The sequence below is a fragment of the Brassica napus genome, chromosome A6 (assembly GCF_020379485.1).
Source record: "Brassica napus cultivar Da-Ae chromosome A6, Da-Ae, whole genome shotgun sequence".
Lineage (NCBI taxonomy): Eukaryota > Viridiplantae > Streptophyta > Magnoliopsida > Brassicales > Brassicaceae > Brassica > Brassica napus.
In genome coordinates this window covers 10,994,357-11,011,430 of record NC_063439.1, presented here as the reverse complement: position 1 = coordinate 11,011,430, position 17,074 = coordinate 10,994,357, and the positions used below count along the sequence as shown (strand labels likewise).

General features: G+C 36.9%; 3 protein-coding genes and 1 long non-coding RNA gene across 6 annotated transcripts; 2 read left to right on the top strand and 2 right to left on the bottom strand.

The window, feature by feature from the left end:
- Positions 1-884: 884 nt before the first annotated feature.
- LOC106347601 (galactose mutarotase) lies at positions 885-3,002 on the top strand. Its single transcript, XM_013787175.2, has 5 exons — positions 885-1,180; positions 1,277-1,326; positions 1,594-1,717; positions 1,796-1,894; positions 2,275-3,002. The coding sequence occupies exons 1-5, from the start codon at positions 1,000-1,002 to the stop codon at positions 2,892-2,894; spliced, it is 1,074 nt and encodes a 357-aa protein (XP_013642629.2). The 5' UTR covers positions 885-999; the 3' UTR covers positions 2,895-3,002.
- Positions 2,951-9,421, bottom strand: LOC125610312. 2 transcript variants are annotated; one of them, XM_048782654.1, is made up of 14 exons: positions 9,169-9,421; positions 8,050-8,751; positions 7,414-7,611; positions 7,019-7,327; positions 6,381-6,505; positions 5,202-6,308; positions 4,953-5,094; positions 4,703-4,859; positions 4,461-4,624; positions 4,274-4,356; positions 3,878-3,977; positions 3,549-3,610; positions 3,263-3,422; positions 2,951-3,177 (listed from the first exon to the last, which is right to left on the bottom strand). In XM_048782654.1, the coding sequence occupies exons 1-14, from the start codon at positions 9,328-9,330 to the stop codon at positions 3,004-3,006; spliced, it is 3,645 nt and encodes a 1,214-aa protein (XP_048638611.1). In that variant the 5' UTR covers positions 9,331-9,421; the 3' UTR covers positions 2,951-3,003. The 2 variants fall into 2 exon arrangements, with proteins under 2 accessions (XP_048638611.1, XP_048638612.1); XM_048782655.1 differs by having other exon boundaries at positions 7,420-7,611.
- A 2,388-nt stretch (positions 9,422-11,809) lies between these two features.
- LOC125610311 (vacuolar protein sorting-associated protein 29-like) lies at positions 11,810-13,458 on the bottom strand. 2 transcript variants are annotated; one of them, XM_048782652.1, is made up of 4 exons: positions 13,320-13,428; positions 13,085-13,238; positions 12,635-12,772; positions 11,810-12,277 (listed from the first exon to the last, which is right to left on the bottom strand). In XM_048782652.1, the coding sequence occupies exons 2-4, from the start codon at positions 13,214-13,216 to the stop codon at positions 11,975-11,977; spliced, it is 573 nt and encodes a 190-aa protein (XP_048638609.1). In that variant the 5' UTR covers positions 13,217-13,238; positions 13,320-13,428; the 3' UTR covers positions 11,810-11,974. The 2 variants fall into 2 exon arrangements, with proteins under 2 accessions (XP_048638609.1, XP_048638610.1); XM_048782653.1 differs by having other exon boundaries at positions 13,085-13,458.
- Positions 13,459-14,980: 1,522 nt separating this feature from the next.
- Positions 14,981-17,005, top strand: LOC125610310. Its single transcript, XR_007340392.1, has 3 exons — positions 14,981-15,578; positions 15,644-16,053; positions 16,140-17,005. It is a non-coding gene; the product is annotated as an uncharacterized LOC125610310 (long non-coding RNA).
- The last annotated feature ends 69 nt before the right edge of the window (positions 17,006-17,074 follow it).

Below are 17,074 nucleotides of genomic sequence, written 5' to 3'. Positions count from 1 at the left end.
TATTAAATCAGACGAGTCATGCTTGAGGTAGCTATATTTACGGGAGAGTCTTTGCATCTTATCCCTTTTGTCTAGGTTTCAAAAGTCTGATCTGCTCTATTTTCGGACTTTGATTTCTTTTTAAAATTTAATTTACTATTTTTTCTATTACAAAAAGGTAAAACACGTTTTAAATGGCCTAAAATTTTTAAAGTTTAACCGAGACAAGTTCAATATGTTATATTTTCTCAATTCTCTATTTTCTTATTACCTTAACCACTTCCAGACTCTAAAATCTAAATCAAAATATAATTATTATCTCAATTCTTCTATTTTCTAAGAACAAAAAGTAAATAATGAGGCCACGTACTTGGGGTAAACTGCTTGAAGAGTAACAGATTTGATTTACAAATTGGTTTCCATTTAAAGAAACAAGAAATATTAGTTACGACTTACGATATACTTTCAAAAAGAATATTTAATAACAAATCAATTTCAAGAAATTTATCCATTGAAAGAAAAAAGCGTGTACCACAAGTCCGTGAATGCATTTACGCATGGTATATCCAACTCAAAAGAAAAGTAAAACAAAACATAGTCGAATATACACCTTTAAAAAAATCGCCAAAATATAGTATAACTAAAAACAAAATATATATTCATTTTTATTTTAAAGTTTTGTGAGTTGATAACTTTCCAAGGAACACAGTGGTGAGTTTTGAACCTATTAATGATAATATATATAAGAGAAATAAGGTTTAAGAAATAAGAAATAAATCCCAAAATATAAAAGTCAACTAAAATATCTTCTAACAAATTGAAATTACAACCAAATTTTTTGAAAAGTCTCGGATAATAATCTCATCTCTCTCATTTACAGGCTAGTATAAAATTATAAATAGGATACAAATACATACACACAGTACAAGGAGAAAAATCCAAACTTTCAATTTCTCTCTCTCTCTCTCTCCATTTCTCTCGCATTACTCTCACTCATCAATTTTAATCGATCTGGAGAAAATGGCGAACAAGCAATTGTCTTTGCACGTTGTGACTGTATTGGTGTTGTTGTTGTCATGTTTTGTTAACTACAGTGTCTCTAAACAGATCAAAACCTATAAGCTCACCAGAGGAAAGTTGTCTGTTACATTCACTAACTATGGTGCTGTTATGATCTCTCTTCTTCTCCCAGACAGACATGGTCTCTCTCTCTTTCTCTCTCTCTCCCTTATCTTCTCTCTTCTCTTCCCATTTTCTGATTTAGATCTGATTTTGTTTTTCTTCAAATGTGATTCAGGAAAGCAAGATGATGTTGTTCTTGGATTTGATACTGTTGATGCTTACAAGGTAATATATCTTTTCTTTGTTTTTTCATGTTATAACTTTTTGGTGAAAAACATATATGCGGTTTGGATAGAACTGGATGTTCGGCTCAAAAGCACCTTACTTATCGTCACGTATTTCAATGTCTTCATTAATTAAAAATGATCGCTTTCTTTTTATTTACTTTATATTATAATCTCACTAGTGGTGAGTCCACTTGTAGGCGTTATATATTTTTTCGAAAACGACAATTCTTTATAATTTACGTATTTCTGGATTTTTTTATATTAGAATGATACAACTTATTTTGGGGCAATTGTGGGAAGAGTGGCTAATAGAATTGGAGGTGCTAAGTTCGAATTAAATGGTCAATTGTACAAGACCGATCCCAACGAAGGCCATAACACCCTTCATGGTACCTCTTTTTCAGTTGATTATTTTTGAAATATATCTTTTCAATCAGATATAAAAATGTTATTGATGGTTATTTCAGGTGGTACAAAGGGATTCGGCGATGTGATTTGGTCAGTCGAAAACTACGTTCCCACAAGTCACATCACTTTCATATACCACAGTTTCGACGGTGAAGAGGGTAATACGATCTATATTTATAACTTTAAAAATACATAGATCGTGTTATCAGTTTATGAAATTAATTATTCTTCAAAACATATTTTAATGAAATTAACAAAGCGGCATTAAAACTGAAAAAATGTTGCGTTATATTACTTTTTCAACTTACAACAATCAAAATATCTTATTTTTCAAAAGCAAAATATTTATAATCGAGTTTACATATTTACATTTTTGGGAGATTAATCCAAAATGTATTAATCCTTGGGTGGTTTAAGTTAACTGAAATTTAACAGTGGAAAGAATGAATTTATTGGCACAGACTTTCATGTTGTCATTCACAGAACTATAAATTATTGGCAGAGACTTTAATAGAACTATAAAAATTAAATTTGGCAGGTTTCCCCGGGAATGTGACGGTGAAAGTGACGTACATGTTGATCGGAGAAAACAAACTAGCTTTGAAAATGGAAGCAAAGCCACTCAACAAACCCACACCGATCAACTTAGCCCTCCACACATACTGGAACCTCCACGGCCACAACTCCGGCGACATCCTCTCCCACAAAATCCAGCTTCTCGCCAAAAAAATAACTCCGGTCGACGAAGAACTCATCCCCACCGGCGAAATCACCTCAATCAAAGGAACTCCTTACGACTTCCTCGAGCCCCGCGAGATCGGAAGCCGGATCCAAGAATTACCCGGCGGGTACGACATCAACTACGTCATCGACGGGATTGTGGGGAAGCATCTTAGGAAAACCGCTGTCGTGTCGGAGAAAGTGACCGGGAGGAAGATGGAGCTGTGGACGAACCAGCCAGGTGTTCAGTTCTACACGAGTAATCTGCTGACAAGTGTTGTCGGGAAAGGGAACGCGGTTTATAAGAAGTACGCAGGGTTGTGTCTGGAAACGCAAGGGTTCCCCGATTCCGTGAACCACAAGAATTTCCCGTCGCAGATTGTGAACCCTGGAGAGAGCTACTTGCATGTTATGCTCTTTAGGTTCACTGCTCATTGATTCCTTTTGTTTTTGTATATTGCTTTCACAAGGTCGGCTTGGTTTGGGTTTTACGGTTTATTGTTCCCGATGAGTAATAATTTGAATGTTAAGTATCATGCATTGGTTTCTAAGGAACAAGAGTGAAGATGTTGGAATCATGAATGATATCTGAATAAAAGAGGTTGAAATTGAGGCATTCCCTGAAGCGAGAGAGGCCAGACCTCTCGTGTTCTGGTGATTTCAGGTGACACAAATGCAGATTCTTCAACTCTTTCTCAAACTTCTGCTTCACCACTATCACCTGTTCAATGTTAATATTAATATAAACTCAAGCTCAAGCAACAAAACTGGACAGCGTATCTTATTATAATATCTTCTTCTTTTACCTGAGATGTGTTTATGCCTAGCGTTTTCGTCCATGAATCATTTGGAACTCGAGCTGTATTTTGAATGCCTCCAGCAAGACAAGACCGGAAGTCCAGTGCGCATTGTAAGATGTTCTCTATGGTGTTTGATATGACTCGGGTTTCATCAGATAGAAAACATCTGCAAGCGTTTGATTACGTTCAGTTATATTATATGATTGTATTTCCAAAGAGCACCAGATGAGGAGGTCAGTTAAATTACACTGGCACGACACTTTTGAAGCTGATAGCAAAAAACAAGACTTACATGCGCAGAGCTTCACTTAGATAAGCCATATGCACAGACTCAAGATCCATTATATCCTTGACCTGAAAAAAAACAAAAAAACAAAAACACTTAATGCAGGAAACCAATAAAAGCAGAAACCTCCACTGAAGTCGCAATTAAAGGTTGCACTATGCACTTTAGTTTTAGAGTAGATAAGTGATGATGTCAAACCAGTAACAATAAAGCTTTAGTGACAGAAGTTCGCTTGAAAGAAAGAATCCTAATTTTAGGTAACCTAACATTTCAGCAGGCCAGAAAAATATTTCTATTTTAATCAAATAAACTGTAAAGTGTACATATGCCCCCACCTTATGCTTCAGGGAATGAAGTAACTTGGCCCATGATACGTGAGACAATTCCGAATGTACATATTGCTGTAGTGTTGATACAAAATGGTTGATCTGATGCCTGGAACAATAAAGAAAGGTGTCAAAGATACCAAGGGAGAACATAGAGACTCCATCATCTCAGAAAATATGCCGTATCATACAAGCATAATGATGAAGAAATAATAGAGATGTTTATCACAAGATATTTAGCATTTTCAAAAGTACTGCATATAATGAAATCAATGCTTTCTGTTACTTTTATAAATGGTCATGCGCCAGAAGACATAGACATATGCGCCAGAAGACATATGGACACCTAGCTCAATGAGTCACCAAGACATTATGTAAATATGAAGCTTTTATATATAAATTTACCTTAGTTTCATCAACATCTTTAACCACCGGAGTTCTTGCTTCGCTATCCCCTCTTTATTTTCATGCATCGTATGTCGTATATCCTGAAAGGACGGTACATGTCACTGTGCCATCAAAATCCCAGAAGACGAATAGTGCTACTACAAGAAATGTCACAAGCAGCTTATCAACAAAGCCGAACCTATACCTTCAGTGAACACCAGACGTCAGTTAATACATAGGCTGCTAGTTTCAATTGAACAAGAAAGCTAAATACATCAGCATATGCTTTCAGCGCATCACATGTTAAAATCATACTGATTGGCCAGTCAACTCGATACCCCAACCCTAGGAAATCAAAAGAACGCACTCCTGCAAATTTGCACACAGCAGTATCAATTAACAGTTCAACAGACATAATGAATAAATTTGCGATGTGGAAGACCATACCAATGGTTGATGGAGGAAGATGCATTGAGCCTTGTCTTTTGTACAAAAACAACCTGTCCTTACAAATGTCTCGTTCACATGATGATCTCTGAAGTGAAGATTCTAAAAACCCTTGGATTTCTGCTATTTTCTTATCTGCCTCCGTAACAAGCCCTTTCTGGAAATCCATAAGAGAAAATATGTATACATAAATTACCTATAGATGTTAAAATAAATCGTCACAATAAAAAAGATTGTAACCAAGACTTACATGATGCCATAGGGACACAACAAATACATCAGCCCAGTCTGCTAGTTCCATAAAGTGATATCTGCGTAGAGCTAGGAGATGTTCTTGCAAGCCAAATCCTTCTTCGAGCAACTTGATAGCTAGCTTACTGACAAAGTTATATCTTTTTGTCTGTTAAGAGAAATTTGATATATGAATAGTCATGTTATCATGAGAAAAACACCCCTAAAATGCTGCCAAATGTTGAATTATAAATCACGAGAAGGATACTGAAGAAGTATTTCCTGCAGTAGACACTTGTCTATAACAAAATCAAGTGGCAGTTCAAATGAGCCAGAGGTGTTCTCTCTGCGATCACTAAATGCACTCGTTTCGGGTTTATTTGATTTGAGAAGCATACCCTCCCATCTACTTCCACCAACTGCATTTGATTTTTTTTCTTCAACACAACCTTGCAAACCCGAAGATAAATGACTGCTAGAAACTTTAGGGTCTTCATCATCAAACCTATGTATCTCACATTCTTGGTTGGCATGGGAAAGACTCTTTCTAGCAGTCAGAGAATTGTGGGATTCCACGTGAAAATCAACAGGGAATCCTACAGGTATCCTGGCAACACATGTTTTGGAAGGGTTATCCACCACAGAGAAATCAAACAAAGGCAATAATTTCCCCTGGTCCCTCCTGTTTATGTTTCCATGCTTGTCCAAGAAATCACATCTCAGAACAGGGTTCATGCTGAGCACCTCGTAAGGGTAGCTTACCTTTGTGTCTTTCCACAATTTTGTTGAGGAACTGTTTTTCAGCATATCATGGTTTCTCTCCTGCTTCGAATAACTACCGCCCATGGGAATATTATTTAATAATAGTGTGCTATCATCAGTGTTCATTAAGTGTCTTTGTTCCATCTTAGCTCCTGAATCACTTCGTGGATATTCTCTGTTATCTTCCGCGTACTTATCAACACAAAATGGATTCCTAGGTAGTCCACCAAGGGGCCATGACTTAATAGAAAGAGGCCCACCAGATTTCTCATCCTCACATTCTTCAGCTGACTCTTCTGGCTCAGTGTCCATCCACTGACGATGAGTATCTGCCTTCTCAGCCTTCCTCACCAAATTATTGTCTATAAAACCCGTTTCACTATGCTGAACCAAATTCTGATTACAATTTCTATCGGAGGCAACAGAGAAACGTAGAGCTGATAAATAATTTTGTGAAGGTCCCATCAACGTACTTTGTGAATCAAGGAGTCCAACATCGGATTCTTCTGAAGAGTCCCTTGTCGATGAACATTCAGATGAGCATGACACATCTATCTCTGAAAACCATCTGTTTTCTGTTTTCTGGTCATCTGAATCTGAACCATTCTGGTCCCTGAAACCCCAAGAAAATGTCATCAGTTCACGCAGGATGGAGGTATATGATTGATATAATCAGGAAGATTACCTGGTCAAGTCCATTGTCACTGTTGAAGGAATTAGTAAACTCTCATCAAGTGTGAAATAAACGGAACTTCTCTCAATTATTTCTCCGTCACGACAGGATATTGGCAAAGATATTGCTCCAGGAACCTAAAATTAAAATGTCAATACTAGATAAAACAAAAGAAAAATTGTGCAGAAATAATTGCTCGATAGCTTCAAATGCAAAACTGATGCTAGAATGAGACGCAAAGTGACGCTAATGATGTAGCATGCATTTAAGATCTCCACGTATATGCAACACAAGGTCTTATTTAAATTAGACAGCTGCCTACTATATCAGAGAGACTCCTCTTGATAATGATTTTGATATCATAGTTTTATAATGTAGTATAAAAATCTCGTTCGGAATATACAATTCTCATAATAAAGAACTACACCACATTACAGAGAATAATTAAACGAACTAGTAGTCAGATACCAAAGTACCTAGGTAAAACTGATTTCACGACCGAGTAAAACCACATATGACCAATAAAACGAGTAAAGTCAGAGCTAGCATAGCAATGAGAGCACAATGACACATCAACCAAAAAACTAAAGCTTTGTAAATAAGAGCAAAAGCTAATAATTGGTAAATAATAATCAAAAGAAGCACGATACCTGTCCAAGGAACAGTTCAAACTTTTTTGAAGGATCACCAAGTTTTTCTTGCAATCTTCTGTAGTAATCCTTTCTTTTCTGTATCATCACTTCTATATGCAATTTACTGAAAGTTATTGGAGATGGGTCCACTAGACTAGTAGAGGAATAATATGTCCAACAGGGAAGAAGATCTGCGAAAGTTCTGTGTCCACATGCAGGATTACACAGTTCAAGAAGTTTTGTAATTACTTGGAGCTGTTGACCGGCCCTTAGTATAGGTACCAAGAAGCCATCCAAGAAACATGGAAGAAGCCCTACTTCTTGCTCCTAGAGTGCAGAAATGAAACCAATCTGCTATCAATGGTTTAAAGATACTAAAATCAAAGATGCCGAAAACGAGAATAGAATATTACCCTGACCTTCTTCAGTGGGGAGATGCCAGGCTTATTCCAAGAAAATGATGTCGATTCACTGGCGCAATCCATAATGAACTCCTTATGAGGATCGTTAAGTTCGGCTTTAAATATCCAAGATCTTATAAACTCGCAATATGGCTCACAAGCTTTTAGGAACAAAAATTTAAGCATAGCACTGTGAGCAGGATCAGCAACCTACAACGAAATATATTGGGAAAAGATAGTCAGAAGAAAATATTTAAATTGTACAAAGTCCTGGCTAACTATAAATCGTTTAACCGAATGTGAATTCCACACTCATCAAGCTATGTATATCACCTACTTTAAGCATAACTTGGAAGGTCAATCACCATATCAAATGATCCATCAACAGAATCATAGAATTCTATAATGTCTGTCTTTCAAATTTCTTTAAAACTGTAAAACCAGGAGGAGTACTGCTAGCCTTTGAGAGTACAGAGATGCAAAATTTAATGACGCAACCCTTCCATCACTGAAATGTAAATGAGAAATAACTGACACAGAAGGTGTCTCTAGGCTACATTAGCTGATAACTATGAGCAACAGGAAAGAAAACCAAAAAATAAAAACGAAGAGAATGATTACTACAGTAGAATTCTATTTTAGCCTGACCTTAAGTTGTGAATACAAGTAAGTAAGCAGGTCGCTTCCTCTGTAGAACCCATGAAATCGCACGGTTGCTTCAGTAATCAAACATTCCCAAGGAGAGCCACAATAAGATAGGGAAACATCATACAAACCACATATGCTCGCAAGAGCTTCAATCTGTGTTCGTAAGTCTCTAGTATGAAGAAAAACTTCCAGTAATGTTATCTTTGGATGAACAACATTCGTAAGGCAGCCACGCCAAGAGGAACCATTTTCAGACCCATCAACAATGTTCGAAGCACGCCTCAGTTCTATTGATGCGCACAATGTATCCAGTCCAGATATATAGCCTTCTAGGACCTTTCTCACAGCAATAGCAAAAGCCTGATTAACAAGAGTATAGCGGCTCTTATTACTGGCTTCTTCATTTTTACCCACTTTATAGCTCCCCTGTCCCTGAACAGCTGTTTCCACATCGAACCTCACGCTTGTGAAATAGTCTACAAACTTATGGAGAAGAAAAACCAAAGAACCAAAGCAGCCTATGTTTCTAAGAATCTGTCCCAACGCATTAGTGCTTGACAACCGATGCCACAAGCTGGGAATTGTGTGGGTGGTCCTGTCAGCTGGGTCAGAGCATAACAGAGAAGAGAGCTTCTCTATGCTAATAAGAGACGACTCGACACCTTGCAGAGCATTCAACGCCAACCTAACCAAGCTTGATTCCTGTTACAAGAAACAAAAATGTAATCAATATACAAACTTTTATCACTTGATAACACGCTATTTCATAGCAAGAGCTAGACTAAGAGAGGACTATATACGTCTCGTTTTAAAGCACTAGAGATATTTCATTACTCTCAATAACAAGTTGCCAATACTAACATAATCTCAGGACACCAAGGTTTCCAATGTTCCCCAGAGAAATGATTTGCCCCCCCCCCCCAACTCACACTTTATAACGAGCACTTTACTGAATTCACAAACCAAATCAATAAAGGTCACCTAAATATAATTGATATTTTACCAAATCCATTATTAGGTTTTCTATCCAAAAAAGATATTCACACAAGAGCGAAATGATGCAAGTTCCTATTACCACACAGGAAAAGCTTAAAATAATCGTTGTGGCACTAAACTTACACAGACAGAGGAAGAAGACGAAGTAGAATTGGAAACGGAAGCACGAGTTGGAGGAAATCGGCCGTTCTCGGAATGTAAGGATTCCCAATTTCGCGGTGTAAGATACGGATCCTCCACTTTGAGCTTCTCCAGAAGCGAAGCGAGGCTCGTCGCCACCGCCATTATTGAACAGTTAACAAGATCAAGCAGAAACACTGAAAAGGTCAGATTATGAGCCGAGCAATCCAGTTCGTCTCCCACCGGAAAAGGAGCCTCTTCGTCGCAAAAAGCGAAAGACTATCAAGATACGGCCCAATGGGCCATTTCGTTAGATATCAGCCAATTGACGAGCCCAATTGTCGAGCCCAATTGACGAGCCCAATTGCTCACAAATGGAATCGAATTAGTTTTCAGATTTGGATTACAGTAAATGAAAGAACGGAATCCGAACCGAACCGAAATACCCAAAACCGGACTGAAACCCTCAAATATCCAAATGGTTTCTATATTTCTATATCCGAAAAAACCGAACCGAGAATCGAACGGGTACCCAAATATATAAAAATATTAATTATATATACATATAACATAACTAAATATATATTTTTAATTGAAAAATCTATTAAAAGTATCCGAAAATAATTGAGAATAACTAAATTATTGTAAAGTATCTGAACTACCCGAAAGTATCTGAAACTATTTGGATAGTTTTATTTGAAATATCCAAACTAATCCGAAATATCCAAACTTCTTATTTAAATCATCCTAATTATTTGATATTTTATCCTAAATAACCGATATTTTATCCGAATTATCCGAACTACCCAAATCCAAACCGGAACCGAATGAGAACCGATGTTTTTCTGGATATTTTCCGGTTCTTAATTTTAGTATCCGAACCGAAAATAGGTCAAGTAGTAAATGGATCCTCTACCCCTCTACCCGAACTACCTGAAACCCGAAATATCGAAATACCTGAACCGATACCCGAAATGCCCATGCCTATACTTTGGATAGGGATTTGACTGTTCATGAAAATGGATCAAATTAACCCATAAATTTTCGAAACAAAGCAACCACTCCGAAGAAGGAAAACAAATTAATAGGAAAGGGGTCTTTCTGTGAGATGTCAATCTAAGTCCCACATTGAAAATTAGACAAATGAGAGTATAATATATAAAGTGATGTCCATCTCTAATTAGAACGAGGCCTTTTGGAGGAAGTCCAAAAGTAAATCCATGCGGACCTGCCTCTTGCGCCCAAAGTGGACAATATCGTACTAATCAGACAATATAGAGTTGGACATGGGATTTTGCAATCCCAACAATTGGTATCAGAGCGGTTTGACGAGATTCTGCAAGAAGACCAAAATACCCTTAAAATAAGAATGAGCCTCTTCAAAGTGGAAGAGAAGGTCTATGGCAGAAACGTCAAAATATCATGTAACCTGTGATGTTGTGGGAGAAAGGAATGAGATGTTATGAAAGACACATTCTCAAAGGAAAGCCCTGCGATTACTGGTACAAAGTGGTGCCAAGATAATCCGCTGAAGTAAGAATACACGAGATGAGTGTGGTCCTTACCTTGAGGGGGAGAATGTGAGATGTCAATCTAAGTTCCACATTGGAAATTAGACAAATGAGAGTCTAATATATAAAGTAATGTACAACTCTAACTAGAACGAGGCATTTTGAAGGAAGTCTAAAAGTAAATCAATGCGGGTCTGCCTCTTAAGCCCAAAGTGGACAATATGTACTAATCCGACAATATAGAGTTGAACATGAGATTTCGCAATCCCAACACTTTCTATCATTTTAACTTGCTTTAAAAAAATGGAAAGTTCGAAGGTGGTGGATCAAAAAGACTGCCAAAAAGTAGACAGAATTCTTCTGAACTTTTAAAAATTTGATACTTCAAATTGTTACCTATTACACCAATCATGGATCAGTCAGTTGAATAAGCAAGATGACTTACCTCGTATCTTTAAGATTAAACAAAAGTTATGATTGGTTTGACAAGGTTATCGTGATGTTAGCACTTATTATATGGAAATGTGACACTGTGGGACACTTGCACTAATTTTGGTGAACTCCTGCTTTGCATCTGTGGACATTGCAAGTGCAAAATGGCGCACGTAATTGGAAAAATATGTTAGATCATAGTTGTGTGGGCAGGCCGGCCCTGAGGAATGTTACGTGAAATATTTACAAGTTACAACAGGTCTCCGAAATTTTTGAAAAAAATTACATAGACATAAGTTTCTAAAAAATAATTTTTAGACTCCTAAATTGATAAAAAGATTTTTTCATCTAAAACATTGTCACAGACCTCCAAAATCTTAGGGCCCGGCCCTGTGCGTAGATTACTGATTTTCCGGTTTTCAGATTCTAAATTGTGCGTATGGCTTGATCATGATTTCCAGAGAACAATATTACATCTTACCAACAGCTTTTAGCATACTCCATAATGTTACATGAAGTCTCTGTTAACATTAACTGTATATAGAGACTTCAAAATATGATGATGAGGTTTTTTTTTTTTTTTTTGTAACACAAACTATGATGAGGTTATTTATCTTCTTCTTTTTTATCAACAGTCAATGACTCAATATTATATTCTAATCAGAATTGAAAGAACAAGTATAACTAACTCTGTAGACAGATTAAACAAAACTATCAACTTCAAGTGACTTGCAAAACATTGTTATCAGTGGTCCAAATTCCAAATCTTTGAATATTATTTTCACAAGCAAGCTAAAGAAAGTTCCAAATTTCACGAGTGATTCCAAACGAAAACATAAAAACAGGGGTTCACATTGTTAAATACGCTAAGGAGCAGAGTTGGAAGTGGAGGTCTTCTTGAAATCGATCTTGTCGACTTTAACCTCTCCGTCGATGAGCTCATAGACATAGACCACAACTCGAAGACCATCGATATCCATAAGAACAAAGCTCGGGTTAACATCTTGGTTTATGCTACTATACGCTCCGGTAGCAGAGCCAGGGTTAATGACGACTCCTCCCTCGTGTTTGTAGGCTGTGAACTGGTGGGTGTGGCCTGTTACAAGTATGTCCACGTCGAGTTGTCTCTGAAGCATGGCAAGCGAGTCTAGATCACCCCATGGGATCACCTGTACAGCAATCTTTTCAGTAACACCGCAAATAGAGGAACAAAGCTAAAGGAGGCATATCTCCTTAATAATTTAGTCTAAAACCTTGAAACAGAAAATAAACAGTGACGAAGCATTTCAAATTCTAGACATTATCCGTTAACTATTCTCCAAACGCAGGTCTTAATCATAACCAGAAAAGGTAAGTGCAGATTAAGCAAAATAATAATTGGTAACAAAGGATTACATTATCATCCAAACATCAACAAGGCAAGCAAGCTCAGATGTTGTGTGAAACAAAGGATTATTCATTCATGGTAGCGTCTAACTTGTGACGCCCTCATCATGAAATGCCAAAGAGTAGAGAAAAAACTGAACCTGGTGGCCGTGGCAGAGTCCAAGCTTGAACTGGCCGATGGTCAAGATTTTGGTCTCAGGGTAGCGTGCATCTTCGTCAAACTCCCCACGAGCTATATGCAAATCAGGGCATATAGTCTTCAAGTAGTCATGGATTTCCTAATAAAAACAGTAAAAAAAAAGATGCTAAGCTTAACCACCACGAACAAGAACCAGAAAAGACAATAAGCTTAGCAGTTAGCACTCCAAAACTAAAAGAAATATCCATTGAATTCTCATAAATAAACTCATCAGTAGTGCTGAGTATATCACTTTGCAGTTCTCGTTTATAATAAAACCAACAAAGATCAGTGTATACTAAACGAGATGAACATAAAAGATTACATTAGAGTTTGTTCTCGCTTCCGAATCATCTCTTCATCATCATATGACAGAAAGAAATTTAAAAGAACAAACAAAAAAAAGCCCTACTTTGATGCAGAGATTGCCAGTGCAGATGATGTGTTGAATCTTGCCAGGAACAAGCATCGATTTGAACTTTGGAGGCAGATCAGCCGCTCTATGGGGTACATGGAGATCCCCCAATGCCAGAACCAGCACCATTTCGAACTTTCCCGATTAAAATCTGGAGAGAGGTCAAGATTCCCTTTAAGTTGATGACAGCGCGAATCGAAGAAGATCTAGCTTCAGGGGCGATCGAAATTACGAGATTTGGTTCGTGAGGAATCTCAGAGATCGCAAAAGGAAGATCCTTCTCCTTCTGTTGATCGCTTGCTCTCTTGTTTGTTTGACTTCCTCAGCGGACGGCGAAACTATACCCAAACGACGTCGTACGATCTTACGATACTTTTGGCATTAACCGGTTTCTTCAAAATCGGTACATGAAAGTGAATATTCAACTCATTAACCCGGATTCTACGTAATCATGAATTGTCTATTTCAGTATCAAAGCAAATATTGAGAACAATTTCTATCACTACACGGTTTTTAAGTTATTAAAACTTTAACAGTTCCCAAACAAAAATGCAATATTTAAAGCTTTTGTTTTATGTATTGGATATTGGAATCGAATGATATTATTGTATTGAGGTTTCTTATATGTACAGAGTAGATTACAAGTAAGGTAAGACTATATTCTAGGTAAGACTACATGATATGTAGCCTTTGACAGACGATGAGATTATATACTTTTCACATTTATACACACTCCCTTAAGACGGACGGCCATATGAGAGTCTGATCTTGATAGTTAGAGATTCAAACCGTGTGCGTGGTAATGGTTTGGTCAGTGCATCAGCGAGTTCATCATCTGAGTTGACATGAGATATGCGTAGTTCACCGCTTTGCACAAATTGTCGAACAAAATGATAGTCGAGAGCCTGATGCTTCATACGTGAATGAAAAACCGGATTTGCCGCAAAATATGTGGCGCCAATGTTATCATAATATATGATTGGTTTCGTGGGAGAGAGAGCGTCAAGTTCGGAGAGCAGAGACTGAAGCCAACATACCTCCGCTGTGGTTTATGCTAGCGACTGATACTCTGCTTCGGTAGATGAACGCGCCACACCGGTTTGCTTCTTAGAGGACCAAGCGATGGAGTGACGACCAAGATATACGATATAGGCACCAGTAGACGTGTAATTATCTTTACTAGGATGTGAACCCCCGCGGTCCGCGGGAGAAATTATACTAATTTTAAATACAATTTAAAACTATTAATTATATAATTTTGGTTGGTAATCTCAATGGGTGTGAATTATAGGTATTGAGTTACACACGTCATTTTATAAAATCAAACAATTAAAATCTCATTTTTGTTCTACGATAAGATACAAAAATAGCAAATAGAGTTTTAATATTTAGTTTAATTTAAAAATACTAATTATATAAAAAATATTTAGAATGAAAAATATGATATTTAAAAATGAAAATATCTTGTTAATTATATCTCTGAAATTGATGCTTGGATTAATATATTTATAGAATACATAATCGTGAAATAAGACGAAATAAATTGTTTCTAATGTGATGTTTTGAAAGGACCCATGTGTTTGTTATAAAATTAGTAACCAAAATATAAATATACTTATTTTTCTAGAATTTCATTTCTTTGGTAAGATGTTTTCTGTATAAAATTCATAATTTTGGCTTTGTAATTCGTGATTAGTTAATATCATAGAGAGAACTAAACGTAATTAATCTCATGTATTTCAAAACAATGTGTTATTATTGTTTCTTGCCACCTTTTATCTCTTTCTAATAAATGTATATATTCATCTCAAATATTATGAATTTTATTAACAATCATAAAAATATTTTCATAATGTTTTATAAAATTAAATAACCTTCAAAGTTTATATAACATGCCAATATAAGGGTGAACATCTAAATTTAATGAGTAATCAGTTATAAAATATCTATATATATAAAATACAGTTTGTTTCACTTCTGGGTTGTCCACATAGGATGCCATGTCATGAATTAGGAGGCTGAGGGCGTGACACGTGTTCTTCTCTAAGTAAGATTTGTTGGTTTTCGTATATGATAATGGGCTTTCACGAATTGATTACTTGTGGGCTTCGAAATTTTTTTTTCGGTCTGAAACAAACAAAAACTTAACCACATTAGTCAACTTTACCTGTTCCACGAGAAGCCGCCATGGTTCATGTTCTTGGACCTCTCTTTTTTTTGTTGGACCTCTCTTTTTTTTTGTTAGACCTCTCTTTCATCTCCAACAATGGAGTTTCTGGAAGAGTTATTTGAAACGAATGGTGATGACGATTCCTGAATCGATATGTCTTGGTGTCGTTTCATCTCTGTTTCTTCACCTCTGAACCGTTACAAGATGAGTTGATCTACTGCCATTAACTACCTTCTTAACTCCTTCGATTCACTGCAATTACCATTTATCTTCAATGTATCTCTCATATCTTCAAGGCGGTGCATCTACAGCTATAAAAAGGTTAGCCTACATACCGTAAACATCTTGCTCACAACTCCAAATAACAATTGAAAAACTTTTTTCAGTAAAATGGCCAACTCATGCTTCAAGCGGTGCCACCACATGCAAGATCATCTTGGGATAGATCTGATGACAGATGAACTCAAGCGGATATTAAGAAGCGAGATCGAAGGGAGCACTGGCCCTGTAGTTAACGGTGATCACCATGTCAATACTATGTTGGTTATTGAGCGGCGGCTACGGTGGTGTTGGGCGTCGGAAACCACTGCGTTATGTACAAAAACTTGATACTTAATTGCTGATTTAATTGCTTATTTGCTCTCACATTTATCATATAGTTTTGATGATTTCTGTATTTAATTGCTTTAAACAAAACTTGGTCTATAGAATTTTTTTTTGTGCACTCATACGCTAAAGCTCTCCTCTGTAATTAACTATTATCCCTTTCACCTTCCACATGGCCACTCTTAATAAGGTGAGTCTTCCTCCTGCTGTCTATTAATAAGCCCGAACTCACATCTCCTTGAGCTTATTTGATCATCCTGACTTTGACTGTATCAGATTGTTCAATCGTTCTTTGATGTTGTGACGGAGGCAAGTGCATTGGTTGTATTGGAAGTGAGCTTGGTGCCTTACTGAGATCAGTTGGTGTTTTGATGGGAATTCTTCAACACGGATAATCTGATTTCATTAAATGGGGAGAGATATTGTTTCATGACTCTTTGAGTACAAATGATATGGATGAAAACTACATTGGATCTCTGTCTGAGTCATTTGCGATTCCACTTTCGTGCCATCTCCTTAACCTGATATTGAACGCTGCTTTTCAAAGTCACCAAGCAGCTCCAAAAGTGGAGATTTCACAGCTGGTATGCTTTGGGAGTTGATTAGATTTGATGAATCACAGCGACTCCATTCTGTTTGATTTCAGGGAATTTCTCGGGATGGGCATGCTTAAAAGTTGAAATTTTCTGAACACAAATGGAGGGAGACGGTTGGGTTCAGACTATGCTCAGATTCTCGGAAGCAAAGAACGTCAAACTCGGTGGTGAGATGAAGGCCTTGCGATGCTTCTCCTCATGATTCTAAGGTTATTATGTTCTTTAAACTCATGATAATTGTAGGATTAAACTATTTCTGGCGTTAAAACTCAAGATTATCAGACCTTTGCATTCATATATTCATTGAATCACTTCTGAACGGGAAATTTAGAACCCGTCTGTGATTATGATTTCTTCTTCACCTCATGATTATCAGACTTTTGTATTTTATATTCACTGAATCACTTTTGAATGCGAAATTTAGAACCCGTCGGTTGATTAAGATTTCTTCTTCCCCCATGATTGTCAGACTTTTGTATTCATATCTTCGTTGAACCTCTTTTGAATAATAAATTTAGAACATGTTCGTTGATTATGGATTCTTCTTCACGTCTGTTTGTCAATGCCACATCAGGGACACATAGCTGTTTCGACAAAAAGACTTATGCAGGGGAA

Coding starts and splice junctions, on each gene's coding strand:
- LOC106347601 (XM_013787175.2), top strand. CDS start 1,000: ATGGCGAACAAGCAATTGTCTTTGCACGTTGTGACTGTATTGGTGTTG. Junction 1,181..1,276: donor TCTTCTCCCAGACAGACATG/GTCTCTCTCTCT, acceptor AATGTGATTCAG/GAAAGCAAGATGATGTTGTT. Junction 1,895..2,274: donor CAGTTTCGACGGTGAAGAGG/GTAATACGATCT, acceptor TAAATTTGGCAG/GTTTCCCCGGGAATGTGACG.
- LOC125610311 (XM_048782653.1), bottom strand. CDS start 13,216: ATGGTGCTGGTTCTGGCATTGGGGGATCTCCATGTACCCCATAGAGCG. Junction 12,773..13,084: donor CTGGCAATCTCTGCATCAAA/GTAGGGCTTTTT, acceptor TGTTTTTATTAG/GAAATCCATGACTACTTGAA. Junction 12,278..12,634: donor GACTCTGCCACGGCCACCAG/GTTCAGTTTTTT, acceptor ATTGCTGTACAG/GTGATCCCATGGGGTGATCT.
- LOC125610312 (XM_048782654.1), bottom strand. CDS start 9,330: ATGGCGGTGGCGACGAGCCTCGCTTCGCTTCTGGAGAAGCTCAAAGTG. Junction 5,095..5,201: donor CTGCAGGAAATACTTCTTCA/GTATCCTTCTCG, acceptor ACAGACAAAAAG/ATATAACTTTGTCAGTAAGC. Junction 3,178..3,262: donor TAGGCATAAACACATCTCAG/GTAAAAGAAGAA, acceptor AACATTGAACAG/GTGATAGTGGTGAAGCAGAA.